At 40.8% G+C, this 26,389-nt stretch overlaps 1 protein-coding gene across 1 annotated transcript in view; it reads right to left on the bottom strand.

Annotated features, from left to right (window-relative positions):
- The window catches only part of LOC146645400 (cadherin-4-like), a 252,601-nt gene extending 226,661 nt beyond the window's left edge, over positions 1-25,940 (bottom strand). The window contains exons 1-2 of the mRNA XM_085392639.1: positions 25,620-25,940; positions 24,285-24,396 (exon numbers count right to left, since the gene is read on the bottom strand). Of these exons, the coding sequence (XP_085248765.1) occupies positions 24,285-24,396; positions 25,620-25,676 (169 nt within the window). The 5' untranslated portion in view covers positions 25,677-25,940. The remainder of the gene's footprint in view (positions 1-24,284; positions 24,397-25,619) is intronic.
- Positions 25,941-26,389: the final 449 nt, after the last annotated feature.

Genomic DNA, 26,389 nt, shown 5'->3' with positions numbered 1-26,389 from the left:
TACATGTTTCCATCAAGTTACAGAGCAGTGAGTTACAGCAGTCAGACATTTACAAAGGTTTTATGCCTTTCATTATTTTTAAACAGAGCAATTAACAAAAAAAAAAAAGGTATGGATACTCCTGCTCCACAATTAGCAATGTAGCTTGCCATCACCAGTGTGTGAATGTGTGTGTGAATGGGTGAATGACTGAATGTAGTGTGAAGCGCTTTGGGGTCCTTAGGGACTAGAAAAGCGCTATACAAATGCAGGCCATTTACCATTTATTTTACAATTAGAGGTCTTACTCTTTCTCAACTCCACTCACAGGACGAGGCACACCTCTTTCCTTTGCACTGTTTAGGGACCTGTAGTTTCCAGTAGGAAGTTTTTTACAGAAAAAAGTAAGCTAACTTTACCTTTGAGTCACACTGCTTGTAAATATAGCCAGAATGGCAGCACAGGAGTATTTTAAACACATGTGTCTGTGTGTTTGTGTCCATTTGGTGATTTAGTCATATGTCTGTCAATCTAGTCCTTAATGCAATGCCCAAATGGAGCTAATTGCTAACAGGCTAGTCTACCCTTGCCACCTAATGTCCTAACGTCTCTATTGACTGTCTCCTCCCTCTTTATGATGGCTACATCGAGTCAGGTATCATCCACACGATGCAGACAGCTAGCCACTGTCCCCATCTATTTGATTCCAAAGTGTCAGATCTGGGGCATGCTATGACACTCTGGGCTGGCTTTCTGTCCACCCTCACACACTAACACTTTGTTCACTGTCACACTCCACCAGGACGTGCTAAGAAAACAAAACTAAGGCTGTTCAGTCACTGCTCACCCAATGTGAAAACAGACACACGTATGTAGAAACAAATATATACGCTTTCATATATGGTGAAGCACACACAAATATCCTTCCTTCCAAGTATTCAGCGGAAATATAGTGTGTCAGCTATTGCTGAGTGGGAGAGGCGAAGGGGAAAAAAGGTGGCAAAAAGACAGAAAATAAGCTCAGACAAAGAACTGAATATGTAGGAGAGAATTCATAACGAAAGCAGGATGAAAGATGCCTGGCAACATGAAGGAATATAAAGAACAAGAACAGAGTGAGCGCTCAGAAATAGACAGAGACAGAACGATAGACAAGCAGAGCAGAAGAAAGGGAAAAATGTACAAAAAAGCTGAGCATCGGTGTTTGCTGGTCCATTTGGCATTCTTCTCGCTGTCCTGTCTGTGTCTTGTCCAGCTTCTCAACTGTGCAGCTAAGCTATTCAAAAGCCTCTCACATAGCCTTTCGAATTGGGCTCCAAAATTTTCTTCACTTCCTCCCACTGCATCTTACTCTCGCTGTCTCTGAGACTCTTAACCCCCTACAACCACCTCAGCTCCTCAGTGTGTCCCTGTCAAACAAAACTTTTGACACAGGGGAAAGTTTCTATATGTGTAACTGCTTTATATCCCCTCCCTTCTCCTTACCTTCAGTACCTCATCACAGTGATGTCTACCTCTCTAAAGTCTGTATAACAACTACATATCAATTTGCATATGATGGAATATATGAAAAATGTCTAATACTGTTGGCTTTACTAAATGCTAATCATTCAAAATACAGTATTCCTGTCCACCCATTATCTCTCAATCCCACTATAAACCATCTAACAACAACTAATGAAGTCAGGAAAGAACACTCCTGTGTTATTAAAGGCATGGGGTGAGTTTAATTAAACAATGCTAATGAGCAACTAATTAAAAGCTTTCCGATCAAAACAAGCCAGTAATTACCTGGAGCAGAGATGGATAATGAGCACACTACAATCACTGGCAGACAGGCAAACCCATGGAGACCTGAGTAGATCAATTCCCTTAGTATTAATGACCGCTCTTTTTTTCTCTGTCTTCTTTTCCACCATGTCTTCTCTGCTCCAGCTCTTTCAATATGTCAGTCCATAGAGAGGATGAGTGAGGGCTGACATGGAGCTTAGAAAGGAGCTCTTGAGGAAATACTGTAGCTTGAGTGTTGACAGATACATCAAACATGCTTTTTATGCCAATGGCACTCACTCACTCACTCTCTCTCTCTCTCTCTCTCTCTCTCTCACACACACACACACACACACACACACACACACACACACACACACACACACACACACACACACACACACACACACACACACTTCTTCTTCTATTGATCCTAATCTCCTGCTCTTCTTCTCTAGTGGTTTCACTGGTCTCTGATTTTCTCTCTGAATGGCAATTAGCTGTGTGGGGGGAAACCTCCTGGAGTAATTCTCTACAGTGACACAACAGTCTTTACTTCATGCTCATGCTAGCAGGTAAGACTCTTTGCCTAGGTTCCCTTCTGGAACGTAGAAAAATACATGATATGGCTGATAAGGTCACTGCCACAGACATTGGAAAGGTCACTACATCTAAACCACAATAATGCCACAGGAAATGCATACCTTGTACTATACCCCATCTAGGACAACCTGTAAGTAAGAGGGGAGAAAGCAAGTAGGGATGTCAGGTAAGAGGAAAAAAGACCAGGAATGATACTGCATGACAATGAAATTCTACTGACAGACAAAGAAGCCCAGAGGCCTGTTTGACAAGACAGGAAGACAGGAGATAGGGATGAAAAGAAGAAGGGAGTGAGATGGGAAGACGAAAGAGAAAGGAAGTGATGAGAATGCAGTTGGACACGGAAATATGATGAATGGCCAGAAAGAATAAGGCAGGACAAGTGGGAAATGCAGAGATAGATTCAGCGACAGGGAAGAAAGAGAGACAAATAGATGGATAGATAGCAATGCCCTCTCGGCATTTTTCTTCCTTTTGATCCTCTCCTCACAACTAAAAAGATTATCAGTTTCTCAGAAATGCCTCAGTCAACAGGGAAAATTCTGCATCATCTGTTTCTTCTTGTCTCTCTTTCCTCTCAAGCAACTAAACTCAAGGTATTTTCTTACACTACTGTAGACTGCAACAAACATGTGGGGACAGGTGTATGTGACAATACTTATATTTCATGCTAAGGAATATTACAGCAAATATAACTGAATGAAACAGAAGATTTTAATGGAAAGATCAGCCATGTCCTGTGCAAAACATACAGACTTCATTGCCTTATCCTGCTTGCCCTCTTCATTCTGGATCCATGTAGCATTTAACCACATGGATAGAAATCTGTATAATAAACAGCAAAAATGTACTTTATGGATGAACTCTATAAACAATCCAAGGTCCAAATAGAGGTCCATCTTCTTTAAGTAGCACTAAAAGTTTTCCATTATAGAGCAACTGGTTTATTACTGGTGAAATTAAAAAAATCCAAAACGGCTCCCTTTAGGGGTCACCACAGTCATCTATAAGTCATCTGTCTCTGTCTCGGCCTATCCCTAGCATCCTCATCTCTCGCACCAACCCTCTGCATGTCCTCCTTCACTACATCCATAAATCTTTTCTGCGGTCTTTTCCTCCTCCTGGCAGCTCCATCTTCAACATCCTTTCTCCAATATATTCACTATCCCTCCACTGCACGTCCAAACCTCAGCCTTGCCTCTCTAACTTTGTCTCCAAATCATTCAACCTGAGCTGTCCATCCAATATACTAATCTTGTCCATGATGGTCATTCCCAATGAAAATCTTAGCATTTTCAACTCTGCCACCTCCAGCTCTGGTTCCAGCTATATTCAGAATATCATGCATGATATTCTGAATTCTACAATGAGTAGTTAATCAGCAGCTTCCCTGAACCATCATGTGCTTTTGTACCAATGCCAGTACGGATGTGGAAGGAGATACTTGTCCAGTCTAGAGGTTGATTAAATTCTTTTATAGGAAGTAAATTGACAATCATATCATTTATCATAACTTCATGTTAAAACTAGACACGAAAACAAGTACATGTGCTGTAAGTGGTTTGTCCTTCCTCATTGTCTTATATTGGACTTTTCTACCGGTGCTGATGCAACATCTGCTTCACAGCTTTAAAAGGCAAAAAAGGGCAATCTATTCTCAGCTTGTTACAGTGTGGGTTGTAGAGTACACTTTCATTCAACCACGCTCAGCTCAGATTTGAACTGAACAAATAATAATCGTTGTGTCCTTCCCTTCCTTCCATCTCCTCCAAAAGGATGCATGAACAAATTAGGAATGGTTTCAAAAACAGTTCATCAACATGACAGATGTTCACTTGGGCTGATGTGTGGGCAGCAAGCACTTTTCCTTTTCACTGTAGTGTTTTGTTTGTTTTTGTTTGGTTTTTTATACATTTAAACTGGCTACTTTATAAAAAGGCCACCCAAAGTCAAGATCCAAAATTTACAACAAATGCATAAACATGTGTTGTAAAGTTCATCCCCCTCTCAACAGCTAATCATTTTCAATAAAGTCTAATGGAGATTTTCTTGTATGTCACTGTGCTCGCTATATACTGGTGACCCAGATTAGTCCATAAGGGATTTCGAGTGTGGGCCGCAGTCTGCAGGACAAAGCAGCAGATTCCGGTAGACAGCTGCAGCTCAGATCACACTGCATGTATCTACCTCCTCTCTCAACTACTCTCATCTCCTGTCCTCGCTTTTCCACTTTTCTGGTCTTGTGTGCTTAAGGTAGAGGGAAGGCAGATAAGGCGACTTCCTTAGAAATTACCTATCACAGCTTGGCAATGTGTCCGGGCATTTCTGGCTGAGAAATGTTGAATTTGTCAATCCAGTGAATGCTCAAAAGTATTATGCGAGCTCAATTTTAGCTGTTATTTTAAATGAGTCAAGCACTGTAGGTGTATGAATATCAGAGTGCAGGCTGCAGATCTATAAAAGGAAACAAATGTGCTGTAGCTTTTATTCACATTTCTTTACACTTAGATTAACCCAAAGTGAAGACCTTCGCAACCAATGATAAGAGCACATCCGTCAGCAGCAGCAAAAGGAGGCCAGTCTTGTATTAAGGTAAGAATGCCCCCTTCAGCTGTATGACGGTCCGTCTCAGCTACCCACCGCAGTAGATAAATAACTGCTAGCTCTCGCTGGTTGTGCTGTGAGAGAACATCATAAATTCTAATCCAAAAGCACGTCAAGATCGATTGCTCTTATTACCGAATCTGTAGTTATAAAAAACAAAAGTAATTATTGGTAATGCGCATGTATTACTTAACCTACTGCGTGATTATTTATCACGCACTTGCACTTATTTGTGCATTCATGTATTGATTTGATTTGATTTTTTTTCCTTAAGCGAATCTTCGGCCTTTAGGGGCCCGCTGTTAGCAAAGCCAATTTCTAAGATGTTCAGAGGCTGCAGTCACTCCTGTCCTGCATAGCCTTTACTTTGGTTGACTAAGTGTTTATAAGGACATCCACTCTGTCGCTGTGTATGCCTGGGAGAGATGTAGCACTGCAGTGTTGCGCTGATGTTTTATGCTCTATCTGGGACGCATCTCTTAGTAACATGCCACAGCCTAACTGGATCACAGATAAAGTGATATGATTGGAACAGATGGTTCGAGGTTCTCTCACTACCACTCAGGTTTCCTGTATAGGCACAGAAAAGACTTCAGAGGACAAACCTGCCATAAGGTGAAAATTGCTTTAGTGTCAGCTGTTAGAATGGAGACATCCATGTGAGTCGCTTAAAGCTTGATGTTTCAAACATCCGATGCACTGCCCAGCTTTAGGTAGTCCTTAATATCTCTCAGCTACCTCAACTTTAGAGTCTGTCGTCCTGTGGTCAGGCAGGCTTCAATGCCACCTCTTTTTACTGCTGCTAGTGACAACTGTCTTCACAGTGCTCTAAAGTAGCAGTAGCAGGTGGAGAACCTCCACCTCCACGAATTAGGGGGAAAACAGTATTGTTATTCTGATTAAAGCTTCTATTGTGAGCAACTGGACTGACTGGGAATTGAGATTGCAACTTAGATTTGAGTGCTGGCTGAACAGAGTGGACAGAGTGAATATAACATCTGGTATTACAGAACTAATTGTGATACCTAGGAAAAGGGCTGCGTTATGCACACTGCATCTCTCCAATCAAGAAGACATTCCACTCATCACACAAGTGAAATACAATTCTACATTATTACCCAGCAGCATCCTAAATGTCAAGCCTGATTTGTAAATGATATGCTACCCCTAATTACATTGATATTTTCAGGAGCAAAACAAACCTCTCCTTCACTCTCTCCATTTCTTCCCTTCTACCCCTTTTTTCTCTTTTTTTATATTATAGATTTTACTGCCGTTTTGGGAGAAGAGCAATTCTATTGGTACAGTGAAGATCTAACATTTATGAACTCTCTGATAACAGCTGTCCTTTCACCATCTGGGCCACTAATGTCCTGAAGGTTAGGACAGCCATCTATAAGAATCTGACAGCCACTGTCTAAAAATGAGGAGCGAAAAACACACTGCTCCCTGAACCTGAGCAAAGCAGTAAAGCTCGAGTTGTACTGCAACCAAATGTTAGCTGCTAAATGTTAATGTTTGTTGTTACCCTAACATATACATTACAGCACAGCAACAGTAAGACTAATCCCTCAGGTGAAGGTCCGCAAGGTGTGGAATTCGTCTACAACACTGAAAAGCACGATGATTCAAAAATGAATCCCAAAATCTTGTATCACATCTGATTTATATGCACGCTCAAGTTGCGTGGGGAAACTTTGGCCACATCCTTTACCCTACAGTGTCAAAATGTCAGTGGGAGAGCAGTACTTAAGGACTTTGAGATGATATAGTATTCTGAGAATGTGCAGCAGTGATATATGAGTATACCACAGGGGTTAGGACAGCCTTTGAGCTATGTCAAATGAGTCTTCTGGCTCCAATAGGCAGCATTGCCCCTTAGGGCCAAAGAAAGGGTCATGCTAAGACTTTTCACAGGAAAGATCATTCCAACATCTTAACCCACTGGGTATCACTATCATCATTAGAGATGTTTTCGCAACATAGCCTTGGGACAGAATAAATGAACCTTTAGACAGAATAAATGGCCGGTCTGTAGAATGACTTGCTTTACCACTTTGAGGGCAGAGCTCCATAAGTCCCCGGCTTCCATTAGGAGAGACAATGTGATTCTCTTTTGCAGCCTCCCCATGGCCCTCTCTCAGTGTGAAATGAGTAAAGTCTTCAGGTGCATCCACCAGTGAGACGGACAGACTGCCCTCAGCTACTACTGATCAGACATGGAGACTGACTGAGAAAGTTGGCACAAAAAAAAGACGAAGCGTCTGAAGAGAGAGCGCACTGGGTCTCCAGACGGTCTGAGAAGAGGAGCGTGGGCTAGTCAGTGCTGATCTGAGAATCCCGACAATCAGCCAGAAAACGCAAGGCAGACACAAGCATCCCATTAGCCTTTGAATTTAAATGTCAGTCTCCACTGGCCTAGTTCAGCAGGCTATTCCCCTCTCCCCCCAGAGAACAACAGTGCAAAACTACAAACAAAAGCACAAAAAAATAAGTCAAATGTCATGTGAGACTATTACAATGCAGTACAGGCTTTGTTTCATTTAAGCCTTCTGCTGATCCTGCAAATATGGTCTTAAAGCAACGCTTGCTGTCTAATGAAAAAAAAAGGTCAACAGTAAGCTGTATTGACATATTAAAGTAAGAATAAGCAGAAAGAACTCAAGAAAGAAACATAACATAAAAGAGCCTTTTATTTTTTATCTTCCAAGAACTGATAGGACCTTCACAGTTATTTGTAATGTTTTCATACTAAAACAAACATTTTAAGAACTAAGAATCATGCTTTCAGATAGAGTTTGTATTTTTTACATGATAAAGATTCAAGGTGTCGACATTTTGGTATTTCTGTACTATGTTCAATTTGGTTGCGGAAGCCTAGGGGCCTGCCCTGAGTATGGCCCTTGATGACTGAGTGCTCTGTGTGACATTTCCTGGTAAAGGCCATGGTCAGCAAAAATATCTCCACAAGGAGTACCGGCACAATTTCTCTATCTCCCTTTACGATATGATAACATTAGCCTCATTTCCTGTTTGAATATCTGGTTTTGCAAAACAATAAAACCTCTTCGCCCCTTCTTGAGAGAAGTGCAGAGCTAAGATCCTCAGCCTTGTATTACTTCTCTTGTAAATTCCATTCTCAGTATCAACTGGTCACTGGCTGTTTCAGAGATTATGCATACTTGAGGTTAAATAGACCATTAAAAGAGAAAAAAATCCCCTGACTTAAGTAAACTTCCTTAAAAGTAGCTTTTAAAGATAAATGTCACAGTTGGTCTATTAAGGAGCCATAACAATGGAAACAAATGGACACTCAGGAGGACAGTTTGCAAGCCAACACAGAACTGTGGACCAATTTATACACTCTAAACATGGCAAAAGCAAGCTAACTGGTGCCAAAATACTCACACAGTATGCAACTGGCATGCAAAGCACTCGCTCTCCCTCTCTCTTTCCGCACTAATTGCGTGTGTAGTTTAAGCGGGTATAAGTACACTCCATTGAACAATGGAATTAAGTTAACAACATCTGTACCCTTTCACTGTGACACTCTCCACCTTCCATCTTCACTAGTAGAAAATACTGGTTTCAATTATAATGGCCCAATTATCTCTTTGCTTTGGTTAATATATTATTGTATATACTAAACAATATCATCTCTACTCTCCTTAACTCGTTCATGCATTTGTTAACTAATGACCTATTCTTGAGACAGGTATACTGTTAATAAAGGAAAACATCGGATTAATTAATGATTAGTGTTACCTTGTGTTTTTGCCACGGCAACATATCACTCGCTGAGTTTTCCGCACTCAGAAAAAAACCTTCCATCCCAGTACTGAGTGGCCATACATCGCATAGCATCTTATCTCATCCCATCCCAAACAGCAATTAGCTAACCAGAGCCACCGCAGTCTAAATCACATCCAGCATCTCACTGTGGCCAGAGTTCATCATCCTATTACACACATTCCATGCAACTAACCTCCTTTTTAAGATCTGCTCTCCCGCATGCATACACACTCCACCGAATGGGTATGAGGCTGACCTATTTGCCATCACATGCGTTGCAATGTGAAGATTAAATACGAGCACGACTATGGAATCGAGAACAAATGGCAATTTGCCAATTAAAAAAAAGGAGAAAAAAACCCACCACTGTGGCCACAGTGGTTTAAAATGGTAAATTTAAGCGTAACATTTTCTCTCCATTTCAGCCAAAAACAGTTACTGTTTAACAGATACAAAACTGGGTGCTAGCATTTTATATTTGCAAAGAAATATTACACTGAATGCTAAAACTGCACTTTAGAAAACAATGCAGTTTTACTGAGTTGTCCTCTGGCTGTTGTTTTAGAAATCAGATTAAGCTGCTGTTATCAATTTTAAATAGATTTAAAGTGCATGATTCAAATTAAATACAGAAATACATACATGGAAAAAAAAAACACACTCTTAAGCCCAATTACCCCTGGGAATGAGAAGAGGAAATAATAAACACATAAACACACACACACCGAGAGTCAGCGGCACACACAGAGAGAAAGAGAGACAAACACCAAACTGAGACACATTGAGAATGATAAAAAATGCAGGAAGCTGGTTTAGTAGTGACTGCGATGTCACCAGGGAATTCACACAATTGTTGACTTCCATGTAGAGAGAGACAATGAGTTCAGCTTCATTGACTTCTACAGATGCAGTGAAGCACAGTAATTACCATGGCTCAGACAGAGGAGGCGCTACTACCACAAACACTCAGCACTATGGAAGGCAACACACACACATGCACGCCAACAGAAGCACATGTGTTAACCTTAACTGCATTTTTAACTAGTGCGCACAGGCAAACAAGGAAGACGTACAATAAGAAGTCTGAGATTATTCTCCAGTCAAAAGGAGAGAAGACGAGGCAAACTGTTGCAAGTGTAAATGATAGAGGTGGCTAAACAATATCAAAGGCGTAGGAATGTGCAACAGAAAAGAAACACATAGACTCAAAAGTATGAAAAAATGAGAAATGAGAATCCCCAAACAATCTAATCTGTCCTTGAGTGCCCTCCTACTGCAGCATTGTTCTGTCAGAGCCAGATAAGTTGGGAGGCGCTGCAGTGAGTGAACAGAGGCGAGGAGAGAAAAGAGAAAATCAATGATAACAGTCTCCACTTGCCACAGTAAAGGACTGGTATGTGTGTGTGTGTGTGTGTGTGTGTGTGTGTGTGTGTGTGTGTGTGTGTGTGTGTGTGTGTGTGTGTGTGTGTGTGTGTGTGTGTTGAATGAGGGTATCAGACTTGCACTGACATTCTGGTGTGGATATAGGGGCATTGTTGTATTTGTGCAACAATTATTAACAATCCAAAAATAATAATAACACCACCATACAAGGTCCAATTTTACAAACACTTTTTCAATTTCCTTAGTATCCACAGGAAGCTTGCTCTGTGGTCAAATACTAGATGACAGACACAAAAGGAGCCAGTTCTTTCAAGTTCATATTCAAATCCCTTTTCCCATGATGATGGTATGAGAATATTTTATGCTTAATGTGCAGACGTCCCATCAGATGGATGTAATATATACAACCTCTTTGTCTTCCACCTTAGGTCACTCATCCAAGGCCCGCTTAATTCATTAAACACTATCTTAAGTGGCCAAACTGATGGACTTCCATTATTCAAAAAGTTTCATAGCAAGTCCTGCAATACAATTACCTCTGAGAACTGGTATCTAAATTAAAGTTAAATATTTAGAAAGTCTTCCTAAAGCTGCTAGGGGGATCGAGCTGGATGTTTTATGTGTTCATTTCCAAGATAAATCTGACTGCAAACAGATGAAGAAGAACATAATTTGCTGTGTGTGTTCTGAATTTCCTCAGCGCTGCGGTGTTCTCTGTCTAAACACTCAGTGGTTAGAAAGCATGATTGTGCTTGTCCACATTCAAATTCTGACACACACACTCAGACTTGATGGTGGATTTACAACTGACCACATCCATCTTTAACCATTTCACAAGAAAATGTGAAGCTGATCCATTTGTTACATTTGTATTTGTATGCAACAGGAACTAGACTAAGACTAGTCACAATGAGCTGATGAAAGAAACCAATTCTGTTAATGAGAAGAAACTAAAACCACCTGAAATAGAGGCAATAGTAAAAAAGAATAATAGAAAACTGACAGGATACTGAGGACAATCAGTCAATGATTCATTCCATCAATGATGATAATTGCCATCCACTCCATTACTTTAGTCAGCTGGATGTTGATAGCCTCACAAGTGTGAGTTCACAAATTTTGATTCATTCATTACGGTCACACAAGGAATTTTTTCAGGGTCCTGTGAGGGCAAACCAAAATTATTCTGAAGGCAATAAGGGCAAACCTTAGCCCAGCAACAGTGCTTTGTTTGATTGTAAAAATGCTTAACCACCTTCGCTGGTTTTTGACTTTGTTTCAGCTTTTTGAGGTAGAAAAAGAATCCACCAAATCACTCCCTGAAGCTTATAGCCTGGTTGCTCCTGACAGGGTTCATTCTGCATATATTACAAAGTGCATGAGTATGAAATTTACCAATACGTGTAGTCATATGTGTACGTATTACAAATTACTTGAAGAACTAGTTTATAGAACAGTTCTGTATCCATCTATCTGTACATCTATCTATCTTAATATACACAATGAGAGCTACGTGTTCTGTTAAGTGCAAAGAGTTCCTTTGTTTTTGGCATAGATTAGTGCTTCAGCTGTGAGGAAAGGACAGCCCAATTTGTCAAGAGAGTGCATGGAGCTAATCACATCAAAAGAACTGCTACCCAGTATAATATCAGCCCATGAGCAGGATGCCTAATTCATTAGTCTGCATTTGCAGGACAAATCACTTCTATGCTGACATACAAAAGTACCACACACACAAGCGAGATGAGGCAGTAAACTTGTAGCGGCCTACTGGCATGAAATAAATGACAATGAAAATATCTGATTTGATGATATTTTCCGTGCAGTGGCTCTCGCCGTAAATCTCATGCAAGGTAAACTGATGCTGCAATGCATACTGCAGCAGTCATGTTTATGCAAATGTGTGTGCTTCAAAGAAAAATGACCTTTTCTCTATGGCACAGTTTGATTTAGAGCACCTTACCCTATAGCTGCTTGAGAAGAATTATGGATCCAATGGATGAAAGATGTGTCTTCCTCTAAGAAGAAGCATTTACAGTATGACGAATACTCTACCTTCTTAGCTAAAACAGAAATGAGCTGTGCCCTTCAAATCAGTGTCATTTATCTCCATTTTCTCTGGCCACTGGGTATCATATCCGAGTCAGCATTTCTGCCCACCTTCCCCTGTGAAGACAAGCCCTCCTCCGAGGTTTTTCTGGCCAGAGACGAGATTACTGTTAAGGTGGTAGACCACAGTTATTTAAATTCCTGGATCAAAATCTTGCCAGCTGGTAGGTGTGAACCACAGCGCTAAGATATTTATTGACTAAACAGAGTCATTAAACTGCAGCATGCAAAGCACACACACTTTACAGCCAAAGCTAGCAAGTAGCTAGAGAAACGCTTTCTTTTTTTATCTTGACTTTTTAAAAAAACGCAACAGCTATGATTTAGTGATCTTATAGGAAACCTGTATTGAGTGTACATTTTACATATTTAATAAGGTAGATATCATAAAAGCCCTTAGATGCTGCCTGTCACATGGTGTGACTACACTGTTCCATAAATCCTTTTCCTCAGTGTTGTTGTTGTGAATACTGTAGCATGATGAAGCCAAGTCTTTTATCAGCATCCCCATCAACGTCTTTATTCTGCATTATTGTTCGATTTTATCCTGTTCATCTCATTCAGAGGAAGAGAAAACTTTCTCAAGTCTTCATCAGCTGGCACACACAATTACACACGGCTTTGCACTTGCACCAGTTTTCCCATAAATAAACGCACACGCTTATGCGAAAACAAACAAAGAACAAATTCCTGATTCCAAAGCCATTTTCTTAAAAACACAACGGGAACTGTCAGATTGCTGTCGCGAAACTTTGTGATTTACCAAACTATGAATAATTTGTGCATAAATTAAGTGAAGGGATAATGAGAAATGCCACGCTTCTGTGATGAGAGGAAATGGAACGCAGCAGTGGCCAATCAACTCGTGAAGAATGGAAATAGAATTAACAACTTCACCTGACATAAGAAACATGCAGGGATGAAAAACCTGACTGGAGAGTCAATAAGCTTTCATGCTCTGGTGTCTGACCAGCTGTAAATGAAGAGGCAGGAGCTTCTGTGTGCACATGCGGAGATGAGCTGCTAAAGATAAGATGCACTGCCTCCTTAGCTGTCTTTCCTAGCTGCAGGGGATTCTGTTTCTCTGTTCTCTCCCGAGCTTTGAAGCTCTAATGCCTCTGATCTGTCATCTATCTCTTGCCTCCCATGCTGTCCGGTGCGTGTCTGCTCATGAGCACGACGATATGACAGCACTGCAGCCAACACACAGCGAGTCAGGTGGCCAAACCCTTCTTTTAGAACAGACAGTCTCTGCTAATGTAAATTTATTAAAGATCCTGGCACTAATGAAACTGTTAAATAGTAGCTGGCTGCTGTGAAAGGTGTGTCATTTTGTCCAGATTACCCTGCCACAGTCTTTGAAAGTGTATGCATTTATAACCAACGGAAATCAGATGTTTCTCAGCGGGGTGTGCTAGTGTGCTGATGTTTTCAATTACAGCCATGCTCAGCTACCGACTACTTGATTATACGGAAGGCCCTGGCCACCAGTGTAGAGCTGAAAAACCAACGTGTCTGGCAGTTCAGTGGATCCAGATTTTTTTTTCCCTTTTTGCTAGTACTGGTGGGTGATCTGCACTATGTGAGGAACCCTGACAATACCCCCCCCCCCAACAAAACTAAAAAAAATCCTTCTTGCTCTCCCACAACCTGGGGGTGTCTGGCTGGGAGGCATGTCAGCATGTATCTCCCTACAGTCTGTCTCTTTGCCACCGTGGCAAATCAATTCTTAATAAACCATCTGAAAGCTTCCTCTGCTATACCTTTCATTTCCCCTCCTCAAAGCTGCAGGGCAAATTAGCCTGCCAAGAGGATGATAGGGAGCAAGCGGCAGAAGAAAGCAACCGAGAGGGGGATGAAAAAAACGACCCAACACCTACAATTAAATTAACAAATCACTGTTCTTAATTAATCGGGGAATTACAAGCAGAACTGTGGGTTTGAGACGTGACTGATATGGCTAGCACTCCCTGCATCTGCTTTTGTTAGTGCTGCTGGGGTGGGGAAGAGGAGAGAGGTAAAGGGGGAGAGGAAAGGCAGATGAAAGCTTAATAAAAACTCTCCGCAGAGCCCCCTGAACAGAATAGCGAGAACGTTACCTCTACTCCTCCCCTTCTTTTCTTTGGTTTCCTTTTGCTCCCACTCTCTTATCCTTGTCATTCCTCCCTTACTTACGTCTTCTCCTCTCCCACTCTAACTAGCTATTTCCTTTCCCTTTTCCCCCTTACCTTCTCCCTGCCCCGTTCTCCCCCGCTTTGCTTTTACTGGTTCTCAAACCCATGCTTGCTAATGAGGTGTGGGATTGACAGCTGGATTACACCATCGCTTTGTAATCCTTTCATTTCTCTATGTAGGATAATCACACCGCAGACCGGGGCCTTACCTCCTGCCTCTAGGGGCAATCAACAATGTGTGTGTTTACATAAAAGCAGATGCATGTGTAATATTCAGTTAACTGTGAGTAAAATGTCCTGAGGTTAATGCAACTTTCGTTATCTTGACTGCACACCGGCCCAGAGTATGTCAATCGTCAAGCAAGACCACCAGAATTTTGCGACGTAGCCTACGAATGAATGAGTATTTATATATTATCGTGTCCATGCTTCAAGCAGCAAAAGTAGTCCATCTGCTTGCCTTCCAGCCTGTCTACATCTTCTCATCCCTTCTCCCTCAGAGATGAGCAAATATTGTCTTCCCTTTAACATAGCTGCTCCTTTAGCCCTTCTTCCTCTCTACCATTTCTCCTCCCTTCGTCCCCATCCCTTCTTTACCCCAACTCCCTCACAGGAGCTTGTTCCCTATGCGGCCACAGGATTCACTTTGTTTTTGATCATTCTCAGACTCAGAGCTAGACAACTTATCTGCTACTCTACATTCTCCCGGGCCCAGAGGAGAAAAGCAGGGCCTTTTATTACCCTCGCTCTTTGCCTCTTCCTCTGATGTGCAGAAAGAGACAACAGTCAGATAGGGAGAAGAAGCAGAAAGAGATTCAGGCCAGTGTGCTTTTAAAAACGTGTTGGTCCCAAGGCTTGAAATGGCTGTCTCATAGAGTTTGACCAACAGTATCACAGGGCTTTTAAAGTCTTACAAGCAAAAATGCTACATTGTCACAAACCAGTATTTGCCATTATACTCAGGGCTCAAAGTAACAGTTCTCCACAGCAATCATCCACTGTATTCTAGGATAAGCATGTGACCTTGATGTTGGAATCAACTGCAGGTTCAACAAATTAATATTCTTCATGGTTGTGGGTTGGGTTTTTTTTTTTTTTTGATTAAGTAAGAGAATAATGTGAACATGAATGCAACAAACAAATCCTGATTGTAAAAAACTGAGCTGAATGTTTTTAAAGCACAGTGCTAGACTAGTGGCCACTGCAGAAATCCACAAGAGATTCACTACATCCTTGTGAATTGCACTATAACCCTTTATCCAACAACCTTCATCTGTTTATAAGGTTCATTGTTTAGTGCTGTGCAAATGTTGACTGAGTAACTGACTGTGTCCCAGTTATTAACACTCAACGAGAGCAGTTGCCACTATAATGATCTGTCTGACAGAATTTTGAACGCATTTGAATTTTATAGGGAAAGAGGAACAACACTGAGTTTCGCAATACTATGCGATTTCTACTATGTTATCACAGAATTTAAAAATCATTTTTAGGAAAATCATATTCTGGAAAAAAACAAACAGTTTCCTTTTCCTGCAGATCTCAAACCTCAAATTTACTGCCTGTCTTGGACTTTGTGAGCAACGTGCACGGGGTTTTAACTGTGTTAACTTTGACACACTAGAATACCACAAGGAAGTATATGAATGCCAACATGGATGTGGAAACCTATTAAATTATTCACACCAATATCTAACATTTTAAGGCCATGTACGATAGATTAAAGCTGAGGTACGCATCAGATTTTCAAGATCAGAGATGACTTATTCTGCTTCACACTTCACACTTCTGCATTATTTTAGTATTGTTATTGTTTAGAATCAGAACTGCAGTTTTGACAGAAGAAGTGGCTTAATAAGTAACTGTCTCAAATTAAATCAAATCAAATCAAATCACTTTTATTGTCACATCACATGTGCAGGTACATTGGTACAGCACATGTGAGTGAAATTAGTGTTCATTAGTGAGAAAGGTGTAAAGCAAATGCTTACTGGCTCTTCTCATAGTTGTAGTTTTTCTTAAGATATCAGTTCTCATTATAGTTTAATTTTGGACTGAAATTTGTAACAATTTACATTTAATAATTGGAAAATAATAATAGCTGACAGATAAGGATTTGTGTAAACTGCCCACAATAGTAAAACAATTTAACATTTGAAAACAACCTCAAAGAAATTTCTACCAGCTAACACAGCCCCATACTACTGAGAGAAATGGGAATTCCCCTTTTGGGGAAATCAATAAAGTCTGTCAAAAAGCCAACATCTATCTTGACATGAATCAACAGAAACTGTTTGCAAAGACCTGGGCTCCTCTGAAAGCGCCTTTGTGAGCCCCTTATTAGCTTTTAGCCTGTCGAATAGCGTAGGACCAGACACCATGGGACTCATCATTGTCTTCTGATTAATTAACATTACTGGCACTGTGTTTGTCGACCCCCAGCTCCCCAGCTATCCTTTTCTTCCTCTGTCCCCTGTGTTCCCGCATAGTTTTCTTGTTCAGAGGCAATGATTCGCCTATGTGCTGAACTTAAGAACTTAATGGAGAACGTTCGCAAGAAGAGCAAGACACAATTAATGATTATCAGGCGGCCATGTCTTCTGAGGACTTCCATCCTTAGTTTAACCAAAAACAAGGGATCTTTAAGCAAAGGGAATGGGATATAAGATTTTAATGCTCTTGGATTTGCCCTGCCCACAAAGAGATCATAGAAATCTACTCTTGATTAGAAAAGGGTGCGAAATGGACAAAAGTCCATTAATTAAAAATAATGATCTCAGTTTGGGGAAACTAGGCAAACTGACCAGATAGGTGAGAATATTGTTTTCATACCGCTGTTATGAAATATTTTCACACAATAGTCCTAAATTAGATTTTACTATTTTAAATTTAATTATGTTTTGTTATAAGAAACTCAAGTTTAACAAAATTGAGGAGAGACAAATCATCCAAAGTGAGCTCATGCATATTTAATTATCTCAGTGCTAAAACAGTAATAGAAATTAAATTTGAAGCAGTACATCAAAAGAATCCTCAACTAGAAAATGGTAGTTGTGTCTTTCAACAACATTGCTTTCCCATAAAAAAATTGAGAATGTGATAAAGGTGTGGCAGCTGGATCATCATTTTTTGGGTTGCTTTCAGAGTGACTTGATTTCCAAGTGAATCAATTAGGATCTAATTAAAATCCTGCCATAGACAAACTGAGGAATTAAGAATGAGTGGGCAGGATTAGACCACAACAGTGTCTGGGTGTAGGCCAGAGCTACAGAGTAGTGGGCAGCCTCAAAGTATCATAATGTGTTGCTGTTTTTCCTTTTGTGTCTTTTCATAATGAACAGCATAAAATAGCACCATAAATGCTAAAATGCTGGCTGTTTCAGGGAACAGAGCCTTATCGTATACTTCCTTTTCAACCCTGATCAGAGGAAAGTGTCTGTCCTTCTGTACCCCACCCTTTATTTCACTCTCCTCTCTGGCAGTAGCCTAGCTTAAAGACATGGTCACTGTGACTCTTGAGGAAAGAGAAAACAGTCTTGTAAGCTTATCATTATCCTGCTGGTGTAATCCCTGTCCACCACATTGCAGCAAAAGAGCAGCCCTGGGAGTGCCTTGCATTCCTCTTGCTCCTTGTGAAAAAACTATTTCACCAAAGACAACAGGGACACCTTACAACAGCTCCTCCGCAGTCTTAGACTTTATGCTGCAAAAAAGAAAAGAAAAGGGGGAAAAAATAATCTTTTTAACCTTAGACAAAATGTGCATGTGTGTAAGACAGAGGGAGGGCAAGAGACAGAGCCCTAGTAGTGTCCCCTTGTCATCTTACAGCCTTCAGAGCCCATGCAGACCATCTGTGCATTAAAGAGGTAGAGCCCAAGCAAAGTATTTAAATGGGTTTAATGTCTTCAAGAGGGCCATAACCTTGGTCCTGTAGAAGCCCAGAAGACCCATCATACCAAGGCAGGAGGTCTCTTAATGTACAAAGCAGATGACAAGGATACAGAGTTCACACACACCACCGAGTAACTCAATCTGCAGGAAGTCTCTCACATTTTTTCATTCATTCTCGTTTTCCCTTTTACCCCTGTCACCCTTGTCCCTCCTCCCCAAACAAAAGGAGAAGATGTCAAAAAATCCCATTAAAAAATAATGGCCTCCACCTGCTTTCTTTCTTTTCTCATTCCCTCCTGCTTGCCTTTCTAATGACCAGCTTGGAAAAATCTGGAGGTTTCCTGCTATGCACAGATCACCAGTCAACCACCCCAGTGCACAGTACATTCGGCGACAAAATGCACACACCGAGCATGCAAAAGCACATAACCACTCCGCCGCATGATTTCCCAAGCCTTATAGTATTCATCAAAGGGCAGGTTTGCAGGTGTACCCCTCATCCCACCAACGCTCCTCATTAATCTCATAAACCACTTGCGTCTAGACTTTAACAGGGGAAGAAATGTTCAACCATGTGGTTAAGTCATCTATATGAACCTCTCTGAAAAATCCACACAAAATTCTCTGAAACAGCTATAAATCACACATGAGGTTGCAAATTAAGTAAATAAATGTCAACTGGATATTTGTAAGAGCTCCCTGAGGTCAGATTAGTCTTTGGTCTGACGGTCATAAACCAGCACCTGAAGTGTCTTCACTGCTTTACAAAACGTCCAACAAATGTCAGCCCTGTGCTTTTCTGCAATCAATAACCACTGAAAACAGGACTGTGTGATCTTTTCTCGATGGCTGAATATCCTTACAAAATTACCCATAAACCATGTAATGATTGAAACAGATGGTGTGGACAGAATAAAGATTTGTGTGGTATTTTGCACCATAAGAAAGATTTGATAGTTTTATGGGAGAGCGCAGCACTGATTCTTCTTAACGCTACAACTGATGAGATATTCCTGCAGTGTATGTTTTAACTGTTAGACAATAGTTCAAAAAACAAAAGCTCTTTTCCTTCTTTAGATTTACATATTCACATAACAAAATGTGGTGGGCCTTGAATGATTACAGGATATGTAGAAAACTGTTGGCAGTAGCTGATTAAACCAAAGGATTACTCAAAAGAATATTGTGAGATACAATGAATAAAAACTAGTAACAAAGGAAAGAAAACAATGTGCATGATTTAAGAAGATGACTACTGCATCAACTATTCCAATTTGACCTGTACAATATATCAGTTGACCAAAATCACATAGTTTCTCCAGCAGCTCCAACTTCACTGTTTGAAATAGTCACTTCATTATCTGCAGCACAGCATGCATCACAGCAGAGTAGATGGTACTGTAGAGTTCAGCAATGTTTTTACTGTAAGTTATTCACTAGTTTTGGAGCAACTATGCTGTAAAGTTAATAAATAATGAACCAATCATGAAGCATTTGATATCCACGTCTTTTTTTTTTTAACTTCTTAAAGTCTGCATCAGCATTGGCTGCAAAATCTAATCTCCATGAGGACACCTGTCTGCTATCGATCCAGATAAAACTACAGGCTGTTTGTCAAGAGATTTGGGGCAAAACAGGTCATCAAAAGCATCTAACTGTGTTTGAGGGTGTAGGGATAGAAAACAAAATGGTGCAGGAAGGGCAGGAAATGTTACCCTAATTCATGGCATATTATTAAAACCTGTAAGGCACAGCATCTGTTAGTGTATTTGTAATGGCGTGCCATTTTTTTTCATATGGAAATAGTTCTGTGCATTAAACTGGGGGTGAAATTGATACTTACTGTATATCAACTTCTGAGCTTCAAGTTGAAAAATGATGTTAAGAATGCAAAGCCTATAGCAATAACAGCCCAGCTATTGGATTTTGAAAAATCACCTTAAGTCTCATAGGAAAGCCTCACTAACCAAGGCATGTGAGACTCATCACCCAGGGCCTGCTGGGAGAGATTTTCGGGAAATAATATCCTGGAAAAAAATTACAGCTCTTAACGTTTTGTTTTATTCAGAATTCGAAGTTCTCTGTTGTATATTTGCTCGTATTAGGGCATTCTCAAAATGAGCAAAACTCAGAGTATGCTAGAAAATACTATAAATGTGACAAGAAAAAAGTGGCACTGAGGGGAGAGAGAAAGGATGTGGGTCAGAGAGGCAAGTCATAGATTTATACGGCATCAACTGAAGTTGGAATTTCTACTGAATGGTAGCATCCCTGTCTAAGGTGAGAGCTGGTGTATATTTATGTGTGCGCATGGGAGGGAGCGGAAGAGAGAGAGCGAGTATGAGATATAGAGAAAGAATGCTTTGTGGATCAGAAAACATGTTTATGAGTCGGGACAAAGGAAAACCATTCTATTAAAAACAGAACTGGTCACCTTAATAGAGACATTCAGACGCTCTGGCTGATATCACTGGAGGGGTCTCGTTTTCAGCACGAATCTGAGCATCAGTGGAGGTTCTAAAAACAGTGACAACTGCAGGAAAAATCTACAGTTCTTTCTGAGAAGCTGCACCGTGGATGTCAACATCCTTAAAGCTCAGGTACTGACATGTCAAAAAAGAAGGACCTCGCAGAATTCATCAACTATGTCCCCATGTTCTCTCTCTCCCTCTCCTCTCTCACTAAACTCAGACAAATACCACCACAGTCGCAAACACAGAAAGTGAGGGCTGCCCAAAACCACCAGTAACCCAAACAAAGTCCAAGGTCAGCAGAGTGGGCTCACTGAGCTGAAACCACCAACCCTGGCTTTCATTACCAGGAACAGAATCAGCAAAGGGATGCAGGGACACATGGGATGAGGTTACATTCACCAGCTCTGTTTATCTCTATTGGGTTGGCTTGAGTCCAACTCATAGCTTCTCTCTCATTTGCGAGATACAAAAACTCCAAATGTGTTGATCCAAGCATCAACACTTTAAATTATTGTACAACTCACTGTTTGTCTGCAGAAACAGAGAAGAAATAGGACCTTTCTCTGAGTTGTGTTTACTTGTGTTATACTGATTTTACAAGTAATTATTCAGTGTTAAAGGTCTTGGAATAATGTGCTAGGAGAAGCTGTCATAGGTCTGATCAAAACAAGGCATAAAAAACGGGACATCGTTAGCACTCGATGTGTCATGCATACATATACTAACAATATTAGGAAAAAGCACACACAGAGACTGAAAAAGACCTCGCATTTTTTAAAGACGTTAACTCACCCTCTTAAACCCCTCCTATAACTATAAAGACAAACATGGCATTTGCCATTATCAATACTGAGTGTGCTGCTAATATGTGCATGTTAAAAGTATAACAATCCTCAAAAGTGTTGCATTTAGAGCAGCCTTATAATCAATCAGAATCCATTATGCAGTGTGCTGTTTAATGTGTGTTTCAGCTATTAACTTTGGAACTGGCATGGGTTTCCAGATAAATAAAGAGCAGATCAATTCCCACAGCCAGAACAATGCAGCGTGCAGAATTAATTCTTTTTAATGTTTATTGGATAGATTGTGCTTGTCAGCGAAACAGTTGGCCACAATGCACAGAACATTTAGAGGATGATCTAAATGAGCACCATTGTTCCAAAAAGACCAAGAACAATATTACTAATAATAATAATAATAATAATATGAAGAAGACAAAGAAGAGGACTGAGAATCTCTAAGTGACCAAACTAACACCACCCAAAAGAAAGAAAATATAAATGGCTGATGGCTGACTATAAACATGCCAATAACGTTTTTCTTGTCAAATGTAAACCACAATATAAAAATTTAATAAATAAATAACATTCCACAAACTTTGGAATATTGGGGTTCCATACAAATTTCATTTTGACTTTACAAAGAGATTTCACTGTGGCCTTGAACATTGTTTTAGGAAATTTTGGTCATCAGAGTAACTGAAAATTATAAAATGTGAACTGTAAAACCTTCCATCTCCGGTTACTGACCTGCTCTGTGGGCTCAGGCATTTTACCCATCATGGTCAAGGTCCCAGTTCTGTCCTCCCCATTAGTCTCCCCAGTGAGATTAGACTCCCACACAAGCACACACACACACAAATTATTTATATATATATATATATATATATATATATATATATAGACATACATATATATGTGTGTGTGTCTGTGTGCACGCATGTGTGCCTGAGTGGGTGTCATTACTTCTGCCCCTATCTGACGGTTTTGGGTTAAATAATGTTATTATTAAAGTTTTTCCAGAGCTGCTCCCTTGCCTTCCTCCAGTGACACCCTTACCAGCTATAAATCAGCTGCCTGAGTCCTGCAAATCACATGGAGTGAGTGTGTGCTTGTCTAAATGTGTGTGTGTGTCTGCTTGACCACTGCAGCTGTATTCTCAAACACACATGAAGATGACACTGCAGCTGTGAACATTTCAAGCAACGCCGATGAAAACTATTGAATGCGAAACTTTAAGAATGTGCTTTCCGTGTGACTTGAAAGTAACCTCGCAAATAAACTATAAATCTGATTTATGAGCAGATATCATGATGGGTTTGCTGTGATCGTGTGAACCTGACTTTAGTATGGTTTACATTAGGAGGGAAAGTGCCATGAAAATGATGCTTAGGCCTCTGTTGTTAGTGGTAAAATGAATTCCTAACACTGAAAGCAACCATGTTAGACCACTAAAGATTAGTTTATGTGTAGAGTGAGAAAGAGAGACAATTTCATCTACCTGAGACCAAACTAGATAAATAATGCTCTGTGAAATAAATGGCTTCTGTGCAGCAGTGATGGCTCATTCCGTGATTGTTTGTGATTGTGTTGACACCCCCTGCTGGGCTGAAGACATCACTACCACACTGAGAGCAAGTTCACTGCCAGTGACAATGTCCCGCATCCAATCCCACTCCCAGCCAAGATATAATATGCTGAAGTTAATGAAACACTAAAATCAAGCTGATATCTTCTTTCACTCTTATATCACTCCAGCAATGAACACAGACAGATAACATAAAACAAGCAAAAAAATAATGTACTGTATCATTTTATATATCCTTAAATCAAAATTTCACTGGTGTATGTGTGCGTGCGTCTGTGCACGCGCACACTCAGGAAAAAGAGTCTAGACAGCTGTATCCCTGGCAGGTCTCTCACAGCTAAGGAGAGTGAGAAATATATACCGCGCAGCTGCCGAAGACACAGTCGACCCACAAAAGAGCTATTGTGCGCCCACAGCAAAACAATACAGCTTAGCTGAGCTATGAGAAAAAAAACCATTGGAATCAATAGAGAATTGCAATTAGCCCACATTGGCAGGAGCAGTGCCAGATTAGACACAGGATGTCGATTCCATTTCCTGCACTATAGGGCCCTCAAACTTGGTTGGCTCATTGTGTAATTGGAACAATACAAATACATTTGGGAAAGATGGAGTGTGAAGGTGATAGTGCTAAAAATTACTGTAATGAAGATAAAGATGATGATAATACTCTTAAGACACTGAACAAGGTCAAAAACACAAAAATAAATGCAAGCGGGTATAACCCAAAAGTAACAGGCAAACATTTACAGCATCATTGCATAGAATATAAACAAATGCATGGATGCGTGTTACTACATGAGTTATATTTTTACAACATCGCACTGCAACAACAGACCAGGGTAATTACGAGCACAAAATTGCTCCAGTTTGCAATTTCTGACATCACACGAGCTTCACATGTACCCCATGTGACTAAAATGATTATTTTTACATTTCCACTTTTACGACAATTTTCCAAATGCACAAGTGGTGCTTCGGTAATCTTAAAAGCAACGTGGCCAAGCACTGAAAGAAAACACATCACCATACACACCTCCTTTTACTTCCTTCAGTGCAAACAATGAGGTCTTTTGCTCACCCTCTCTCTAGCCTTGACAGAATGCAAAATAACTGACTTGCTAATTAAAGGGCTTACCTTTAAGTATGCCCTGACCTTGCAGTACATCCCTTGAAATCAGCACAGAGTAGAAGCTTTGTGAGAAGCCAGGTTGGCAGGGACCTTTGGAAGCGTGCACCCCATTATTCCTCTGGAAGAAAAAAAAAAACATTGAAAGACATCGATAAACATGGATTCCATTGATTTCTTTCCTCATTTTTGGCTCCAAGCTTTGGAGAAAAGCAGCATAAAGAACAGTTAGCAGAAATAAATTCAACAAGTTTATCAACTCTTTCTGCTTGTGGCTAGATGTGATGCTGATTAAATGGTCACACAGTCCAATGTCAGTGATAAAATGTGCTGTGTTAGTCGCTCCATGAAGAAACCACCCCAGACAAAATGAGGACAGATGTAGTTAAAAGTATTGTACTCAGGCTTAAGTGACACGCGCGCGCGCACACAGGCAGCACGCGCACAGAGGAAACCTGCATGAATGCAGAATAATTGTCTCCCTGCTTATTGTGGGTCTTGTACTAACGGAGAGGTCCAGGGATATGAGGGGGGAGCAGCACGCCTGTGCGCACTAATCAAACGGTCTGCAGTCAACTTTGCACCCAGCATTTAGCGCTCACTGTTGTTTAAATTAAACGATCTGACCCACTACAGCCATGGCACACAAGCAAATGCACGCGCCCGCACACACGCACGCACACACACACTAGCAAGATTGGCTGGACAGGAATGGAGGTTCAACACACTGCGGGGGCATACCGCAGGAGCACAACATTTTTTCAGTCTTTTTCCGATATCCATATAGCAGGAGAGCAATTGCCTCCGTCTGAGGCGGCGGAGAGAGAAAGATTTAGGAGCTACTCCGAGCTCCGTTAATAGTCCACTGGCGCCGACTTAATTCTGGATTCATGAAATGACGAAAAAGGCTGAAAAACACTACATAACTTTAAAGTTAACTTTTGCAAAGGCATCGCTTTTTTGACAAGTGAAACTTAAGGGGATGGTGGGCTGTAGCTTAAATAAGCGACATGACCAAGTCAGTTTGAGAAAAGAATAAAGGTATCACCTTGGGTGAATAACTTGTGCCGTGATTTAAGTTGTGTATGACAAATGATGATGACCTGCCAGCGATTTAGAGAAATACTGACAAGGCTTATACGGAGCGGACCTCGAGACTTACTTTTTTTCTTTTTATACACTGAAATTCATTAGGGAACCAATTAGCGTGCCTACTTGTAGGGGGATAACGGCGAGCCCCGCGTTGCTGTACCAACACACACCACGGCTTCCTTCTGGCTGCATGACTTTATTCGAGCTTATGTGCTGTATCAGAAGCTTTAGTAAAAAAATGAGAAATCTCACCCAGAATGTGTCAAGAAGAAGGGCTGCTGTCAGGACCAGAGCGAAGTCAGTTCTCATCGTGGCGAGGAAGCGACTCAATGCTGCCCGGACAAAAGAACCAGAAAGAGGGTCGGTTCGTATTTTTCTTTTCCAAAAATTATTCCCCCTTTCTCGGTCAGACTGTTAGTTACGTCCCTCTGCGCGCTTAGTGAGTGTGCTGCCCCGAGTTTCCCCGGCTCTCTCATCTGCAGGTGAGCGCTCCGCTCAGCACCAAGGCGCAGCCAGCGTCACTCTCCAACCCCTCCTATCACTCGGTGCAGGAAAACTCCACACACGCACTTAAAGAAACACTCGTTGGCGCTTTGGATCAAACAGACGCACTGCTAACGTCTTTCCGAGGACCCCGACATTTCAAATCCATGTCCTATTGCGAAGGCGTCGCAGTTTTATGGTCGGATGAAATATGCCCAAACATATGGCAAACTCGTCAAACATCAGCCATCAAACTTCCAGCATTGCTTTACAAGCATGTAGCTTTAACATATGTTCATTAATAGATTTCTCCAGTTAACCAGTTGCACGAATGTGCGTAGTTTGAGTAAACGGAGTAGGTCAGGGTTGGTTAAAACAAGGTAGCATGTGCGACATATTGGCGACTTAAAGCTCCAGGTGACCGGGACAAGTATTAAGAAAAGTGTGTTAAGAAAAAAAGAAATGAAGAACGAAGCGACTATTTTTTTAACATGACCCAACAGATGGTGTTTTAATAGCAAAATACTTTCCATTTATAT

The sequence above is a fragment of the Rhamphochromis longiceps genome, linkage group LG20 (assembly GCF_057381845.1).
Source record: "Rhamphochromis longiceps isolate RC_006_pf linkage group LG20, R_longiceps_female_GT1.1, whole genome shotgun sequence".
In the NCBI taxonomy this organism is placed as follows: Eukaryota; Metazoa; Chordata; class Actinopteri; order Cichliformes; family Cichlidae; genus Rhamphochromis; species Rhamphochromis longiceps.
This window is presented reverse-complemented; position numbering and strand designations above follow the sequence as displayed.